An 8,481-nucleotide genomic window follows, 5' to 3' on the forward strand; every position below is an offset into this window, starting at 1 on the left:
CAAAATTTTCAAATTGTGAGTATATACCTAGTTATAATAATTTGATTCATACCTATACTTATCAACAAAACAACTCAAATTTAACTTTATTTCACAATCCATGATTACATACCTAACTAATTATATGTATGGATGCTATATACCTAGAATCAATATCTAACAAAAACAAGTTCAAATTCAGTTCAAACTTGCTTTAAACTAGTTAGTAAAGTAGTTAATGTTAATACCTAAGTAATTGAAAAAGTTTCATACTCATTTGAATTGGGTATATACTCAATTTCAACAATGGTGCCCGGGCACCATGGAGCACCAAACAAATTTACATATATATATATATATATATATATATATATACATATATATATATATACATATACATATACATATACATATATACATATACATATACATATATACATATATATACATATATACATATATATACAAATGCTTAACCATGCTTAGAAACATTAGCTCATTAATAGGATGAATCATACTACATTATTATTTATGATTATATTTAATGGTAGCTCACAATGGTTAATCGTGTTATGATAATTAATTGATAATTGGAACTTGACAATGGTGGGTTGTGAGCACATGGTTTTGATGGTCGTGCTCATGACAATTAAGGACCGGTTCGCAAGCTACTGTTGTGAGACATTAACCGTGCCAACCACAAGCCAGCGTGGGCAACGGCTTTACCTTTTGTATAGCATGGTTCATTACGGGGTGCCAGACTGAGAAGCGGCGAGAAGTCCGTGGGGGTCGCTGGGGAGTCTATCCTTGTTTTATAAGGGGGTGATTATGATCCAGGAACGGTGCACTGTGGTGAGTTGTGTTGTGCAGAGGGTATTGTCACATCCTCTATTCGGGTACTTTCCAGTATCGCGACGCATGGTAGACATGATGTTGAGGCTGTGTCTTGTGGGTACAGTGCTACACCTCTGGCCAGAGTAAAACTATTCGAATAGCCGTTCCCGCAGTCATGGGCGGGTTGAGCAAATAATTATTGATGCTATAACTGGTAATAATTTGCTTAGCTCCCGGTTTGGAGTTAGATCTGTACAGTCGGGTATGGTTGTTCAGGATGGTTGGGCCTGAGCAGCATGGGTGTGCTGTTCAGTGTTGATTAAAATTGGTGATTAATTACTCTATTGTTTTACTACTTTCAAATGTTTGCTAAATGTTGTTTTTGCAAATGAGCCTATATTATGCCATCCTTTGGTATCCATGTGCACTTGCATATTTGCTGTGTGGCTTGCGGAGTATGTCATATGCTCACCTTGCAATAATCAATCAACCTCAGTTGAAGAAAAAGGATCCAGAAGGAGAAGACGTTTGGCTTATACCCCAGTTGAGCTGCCTGTGGGAGTGGAGCCGGAGCTTCGCTAGATCGTTAATTCCACTGCTGTTTTCTTTTCTTTTGTAAGTTTGTAACGTTATTATTATGATGGATTTGTATATTAAATTGTCAGTTTGTGTACCTCGACTGATTCCTGGATGAGGATTTTATGCACAAATAAGTTCGGAAATTATTTGTGAATTTCCAGGCGTGACACTTCCTCTGGTATTTGTTGATAATCCAAGCCGAATTCATCTGAAAACTTCGGTTCTTTCCCCCCATCGGTTGTCCTTCCAGACGTATGCACCATATTAACAGGGAAAGCATTACCATCAACCTTCATCGGCTTCTTTGAATCATCAAATTTGATCTTTCCCCCCTCGATGCCCTCCTGGATCTGCTGCCTAAAGACTTTGCCATCATTAGTTGAGTGAGAACCAGAATTATGCCTCTTGCAATATCCTCTTTTGCCTAGCTCTTCGGCTGAAGGGATCACATGACCAGCAAGAAGTTGAATCTGTTTTTCCCGAAGTAATAGATGAAAAATCCTGTCAGCCTTGGTGATATCAAAGTCAAACGTCTCCTCTTTTCCAGAACTCCTCACCCATTGGCATGGTATGACTTTCTTACTTCTGACCCATTCGGCTGTTTCTACTTCGGAATCATCATCTTCATCATCAGATCCATACATGTATGGATACACATGGTTAATCTTTGTGAAGTTCTTCTTGGCCTCAGCAAATCTCTGCTCGTGCAAAGTCACCTTCTGTGCGAGATTTGACAAACTCTCCAAATCTTGAGCCGAAAACTTCCCCTTGATTGGTGCTATCAACCCTTGAAAAGTCAGATCGGCTAGCTGAGAATCTGTCAAGGACAAGCTGTAACACTTATTCCTCATCTCCCTGAATATTTCAATGTAATCTTGTACAGACTCATCATGCCTTTGTTAAATTGCTGTTAAATCAGACAGTTTCATCTCATAAATTCCACTATAAAAATAGCTATGAAACTGCTTCTCTAGATCAGCCCAACTATTGACAGAATTGTATGGCAAGGAAGAAAACCATGTGAATGCTGATCCTGACAAAGATAAAGGAAACAACCTAACTCTCAAGGCGTCAGTAGCCGATGCTTCACCACATTGAGCCAAGAATCGGCTGATATGTTCATAAGTTGAAACATTGTCCTGCCCTTGAGAAATCTGGCACCTTGCATCGGTTAGGCAATGAAACCCTTTCAAACCACTCAGGATAAGGATGCCGATACAAATTTCCAGTGTCTTTTGGTTTGAGCCCAAACTGCTCCCTCATTACATCTGCAATCATATCAGCCCATGATGTTTGCTGAGGTACTCCTTGCGTTTGTTGCTGTATTGGCTCAAACTAATTAAACTGAGGAGCGTACTGAGGTTGAGGCGATCCTGTCTGCTGATACTGAACATGAGGTGATGGAGGCTGATATTGATAATTCAAATTTCCTCCTTGATAATTCTGGAAATTCGGCTGAATGTTATGCACCAAATGTTTAGAGATAATCTGAGGCACAACTGATTGATCGACCTGTACGTGATGGACCAAGTGTTTAGGAATAACTTGGTTCATAGTTTGTTGCCCTGGCCGATTGTCAGGTGTTCTCAATCTTGCCGACGCATGCTGTAAGTTCTGCTGTTGAGTCGGCTAAACCGTCTGTTGCCTCGGTTGTGCTTGCTGAGTCGGCAACGGCTGTGTTGGGTCGGCTATTGTCGGATTTGGCAGAAACATTGCGGCAACTTGCTCCTGAGTCAGCCGATTGACATTTTGCCTAGCATGTCTTGGTGCTGATTGTGATATACAGCCAACTGAAGATGAAGAGCCCAAATTGTTACTTTGAGGGTGTCGTGGAGGGTTCAAATTTCTACACCAAGGACACTGTAGATGATCTCGATGGCAAGTTAGGACAAAGTTTTATGTCGGCCGATGATTTGGAAGAAATTGATATAGGCCCAGGGGATAGACCGAGGCCAACATTCATCGGTAAGAATTTATCTCCAGAATTTAAAACCAAGTTAATAGAGGTTTTGAAAGAATATTTTGAAATGCCAGGGCTTAGCTGATCGATTGTTGAACATCGGCTTCCTATCAAACCAGGATATCGGCCATACCAACAACCACCCAGGAGATGTAAAGCCGATATGTATGATGCTATCAAGGCCGAGATCACTCATTTGTATGATGCTGGTTTTATTCGGCCGTGCCGATATGCTGAGTGGGTTTCTAATATAGTTCCAGTAATCAAGAAGAATGGAAAGCTTCGGGTTTGTATTGATTTTCGAGATTTCAACAAAGCTACCCCTAAGGATGAGTACCCAATGCCGATTGCTGATCAATTAGTTAATCCTGCTTCGGGGCATAAAATTATAAGTTTTATGGATGGCAATGCTGGTTACAATCAAATTTTTATGGCAGAAGAAGATATCCATAAAACTGCATTCTGGTGTCCTGGTGCAATCGGCTTGTATGAGTGGGTTGTGATGACCTTCGGTTCAAAAAGTGTTGGAGCTACATATCAGAGAGCCATGAATTATATATTGCATGATCTGATCGGCTTGTTGGTCGAAGTTTATATTGATGATGTGGTTGTCAAGTCAAAAGAGGTAGATGATAAAATAGCCGATTTGAGGAAAGTATTTGAGAGAACAAGGAAATATGGTTTAAAAATGAATCCCACAAAGTGTGCTTTTGGCGTATCGGCTGGATAATTCTTAGGATTTCTTGTTCATGAGAGAGGAATTGATGTAACTCAGAGGAGTATTAATGCAATAAAGAAGATTCAATCTGCAGAGGACAAGAAACAGTTGCAGTCATTGATCGGCAAGGTTAATTTTGTTAGAAGGTTTATTTCTAATCTATCTGGAAGATTAGAACCTTTTACACCTTTACTAAGGTTGAAAGCCGATCAAGAGTTTACTTGGGGGGCAGAGCAGCAGAAAGCTTTGGATAATATTAAGAAATATTTAAGTTCTCCCCCAGTTTTAATTCCTCCACAAAAGGGAGAACCTTTTAAATTATATCTATTAGCAAATGAGAGGTCAATCGGTTCAGTTTTGATCCAGGAGTTGGAAGGCAAAGAAAGGGTGATTTTTTATTTAAGCAGGAGGCTTCAAGATGCAGAGACAAGGTATTCTCCAGTGGAGAAATTATGTTTGTGTTTATATTTTTCTTGCACAAAGTTAAGAAATTATTTGTTATCCAACGAGTGCACCATAGTTTGTGTTGGTATTTTTTAACGACATTACTAGAAATATAATTCCCAACAACGGCGCAGAAATACTTCTGGTATATTATGGTTACAAAGTTCATCCGCAAGCGCATGGATATACCATTGTAGTATTTCACCCGAGAGTATTCCAAGGGTATCGTATTTATTTTATCCCGTGGAACGATCATGTAGAGAGAACTTGACTAATAATTTATATATTGCTTGTGATAATCATATTAAAAGCAGGGGTTAAGATAATCCAAGGGTAGAGTGACACACAATCATTAACTACTCATTCTCATAATATATTATCTAAGTTAAGTGGAAAGAAAAGAGGAGGATAATCTATTCCTATACTTCTAGTATACATATTATACATACATTCTAGTTAACTGATATACTAGCTAATACCCTCTATCCGATGCCCTCCTGGTACTTCGAGAAGCCACCCCTGACCGCCGAGTTCCTTACGACAGCCCATCATGACCATACAACCGGGGCTAAATACGGAGGAATACCCTCCCTAGGGAATTAACTTAGGATTATATACCGGCGCGGAGGAATACCCGTACTGAGCTGTCACCATCAGCGGCCCACCTCTCATCCGTAATATATAACCCCAAATAATGATATCCCGTAATCTAGACACCACGTCTATACTACCAGATACTACTCTAATATCATCGTCATGACATAGAGTAATTGCATAAGCAAACACTATACCCGCACCAAAGCATCTCCCAGATAAGCTAGCTGTATATTCAGTATAACATGAACATAATGTAAAGTAGGCACTCATATACTCGGAAAGTATTTCAATACCATAAATATATTTAGAAGAGTATTCTAATAAAAGTACAAAGCTTACAAAAGAGAAGAGAAAAGCTACTAGAGCCATACCCGAACTCTTCCGAAGGATTCCGGACTCCTGATTTCTGCTCTATTCCTATTCCACCAGCTAGATACTACTAAACTAAACTTGAGAGAAATGAGAGAGCTATTGCTTGAGGTGTGTGAGTGAAGTGAGAAGAGGAGCTCCTTTTATAGGCAGATAATGACGGTTGTGACGGTTGGAATGGTCGGTAATACCCTCCAACCGTCACGGGGGATCAAATCCAGCCATCCATCCAAACCCTGCATCCATCGGCGCCACGGGAGGTTCGGCCGAACCCTATGGTTCGACCGAACCATGGGCTGGCCCAACCCAGCCCATCTTCGGCCGGTAGCCTCCTTTATTGTCCTCCTTCGTGTTATTTCTGAGTTCTTGGCCCATTCATACATAAGTTTAGTTCTCGACACCGTCCGATTGATTTATCGTCTGAGTTGATGTCGATTCTCCTCCACTTTATTGTCATTCTCTGCAAAAGGTTAGTATACCTAATACTAGTGGAATATTATTATTCTAATCAATATATGCATTGCAAGCATTACTAGTTCTTCTCTATTTTGGTAATATTGATGGTCGAAACTGATCGATAACGACCGTCAACAAAACCCCCCAAGCTTGAACTTTTGCTCGTCTCGAGTGAAGGATGAAAGGAAACAAAGACTTTTTTATTGATCAGGAGTTGCTACTATGTTGCATATCTCGAAGACAGAGGTGCAAGGTATATGTACTCTCTCTCAGATTAAATATTCTTTGGCACGGTGGCTTACCCTTACCCCTGATTCCCATGAGACACTGCTTTTCCTTGCCTTGAGCGATTGAAAGATAGAACAGCAATTAGAGAACCAATCACCCAATCTTTATTCAACTCTTATTCTGGAAGTTTTCAAATGATTTTGAAAAAGAAAGCCAAGTTCCTCAATTGATTTACTCAGTCTCTCGAAGTGTATCAAAATGGATTCCTCACCAATTTGCCTTTTTGATTCCTACTCTAAGGTTTTAATATGTAGAGCTCAATAGGGATCAAACATGGCATACTTGCATTCACATTTATTACTAAGTCTAAAACTTAGACTAAAGCATATAACTAAACATACTCAAGATCAAGATCGTACAATGTGTGTGTGATATATGGTGGAAATGGTTCCAAAAGAATCATCCAATCCCACCCCAGTTCAAGTTCCCACTCGTTCCGCGGTACTCGGGCGAAACGAACCCAAAAGAGTTTCTGTCCATTTACGAGTCCGCGATCGAAGCCGCTCACGGCGATGAAAACACCAAGGCAAAGGTAATCCATCTCGCTCTAGATGGCATCGCCCGTTCTTGGTACTTCAATTTACCAGCCAATAGTATTTACTCATGGGAGCAATTGCACGATGTCTTTGTCCTTAACTTTTGAGATACCTATGATGAGCCGAAGACGCAGCAACATCTGCTCGGCATTCGCCAGAGGCCTGGGGAATCGATACGAGAGTTCATGCGTCGTTTCTCGCAAGCCCGGTGCCAAGTTTAAGACATAACCGAAGCATCTGTCATCAACGCCGCTTCGGCCGGGCTGCTTGAAGGCGAACTCACAGGGAAAATCGCCAACAAGGAGCCGCAAACTCTCGAGCACCTGCTTCGCATCATTGATGGGTACGCAAGAGGCAAAGAGGATTCCAAGCGACGGCAAGCAATCCAAGCCGAGTACGATAAAGCCTCTATCGCTGCTGCCCAAGCCCAAGTTCAAGCGCAGGTAGCCAAACCGGCCCCTCTTACCGTTCGCCAAACTCAGTCGGTGAACCAGGGGCTGCCGCCAAGATCAAATCAAACTCCCATGACTTGGACGAAATTCAGAAATGACTGCACGGGCAAGGCTGTGATGGCTGTCAAAGAGGTCCAAGCCCTCCGCAAAGAGTTCGACGCTCAGCAAGCAGGCAGTCATCAGCACCTATTCTCAAGAAAGTCAGGAAGGACTTGTATTGCGCATACCACGGGTGATCCTCGCACACCACCGAGCAATGCCGAAACATTCGGCAGCATGGCAATGCTCAAGACCCAAGGCCGCAACAAGGGGCTGCTGTCGAAGCACCTCACGAAGCCGCTCAAGAACAAGCACCCCCAGCCGAACAGTGCCACGACGTCCAGCGCAAAGTAATTCAAGTGATTACAAGGGCCGATCCGCCAGTCCAACAGTCGAAGCGGCAGAAGAAGATGCAGCTGCGAACGGTGCACAACATCACCGCTGCAGGCGACAGGGCTCCGAGGTACTTGAACCAGCAAATCTCTTTCGGGCCTGAGGACGCCGAAGGGGTGCTGTTCCCACATCAAGACCCCTTGGTGATCTCGGCCGAGGTAGCTGGCTTCGAAGTCCGGCGAATCCTGGTTGACGGGGGAAGCTCGGCCGATGTCATCTTTGCCGAAGCATACGCCAAGATGGGGTTGCCAACCCTAGCCCTCACCCAGGCACCGGCCTCACTTCGTGGTTTTGGCGGCGAAGCAGTTCAAGTCTTGGGCCAAGTACAACTGGTGGTAGCTTTCGGCACAAGTGAGAACAGGCGCAAAGAGCAAATACTGTTCGATGCCGTCGACATCCCATATAACTACAATGCCATCTTCTGCCGCACAACCTTGAACAAGTTCGATGCCATCTCCCACCACAATTATCTCAAGCTCAAGATGCCGGGTCCGATCGTCATCAAGGGGCTTCAACCTTCGGTTGCATAAAAGGGCGATCTGGCCGCAATCAACAGAGCAGTGCACAATGTTGAGGCTGAACCACATGACCATGCTAAACGCATGCCGAAGCCCGCCCCTCATGGCAAGGTGATCAAGATGCAGATCGACGACGCCGATCCCACAAAGCTTGTCTTGCTGGGGGCGATCTGGGCAAAGAGGAAGCCGAAAACATCCTTGAGGTGCTCAAGAAGAACATTGACATCTTCGCCTGGAGCCCCGACGAAGTAGGAGGTGTTTTGACGGACCTCATCATGCACCATCTGGCGGTCAAGCCGGATGACAAGCCAAGGAAACA

General features: G+C 42.9%; 1 protein-coding gene across 1 annotated transcript; it reads left to right on the top strand.

Moving 5' to 3' along the window:
- The first annotated feature begins 7,661 nt into the window (after nt 1-7,661).
- Nucleotides 7,662-8,174, top strand: LOC107279643 (uncharacterized). The gene has a single exon (XM_015763702.2). The coding sequence runs from the start codon at nt 7,662-7,664 to the stop codon at nt 8,172-8,174; it is 513 nt and encodes a 170-aa protein (XP_015619188.2).
- The last annotated feature ends 307 nt before the right edge of the window (nt 8,175-8,481 follow it).

The sequence above is a fragment of the Oryza sativa genome, chromosome 12, assembly GCF_034140825.1.
Source record: "Oryza sativa Japonica Group chromosome 12, ASM3414082v1".
NCBI lineage: Eukaryota > Viridiplantae > Streptophyta > Magnoliopsida > Poales > Poaceae > Oryza > Oryza sativa.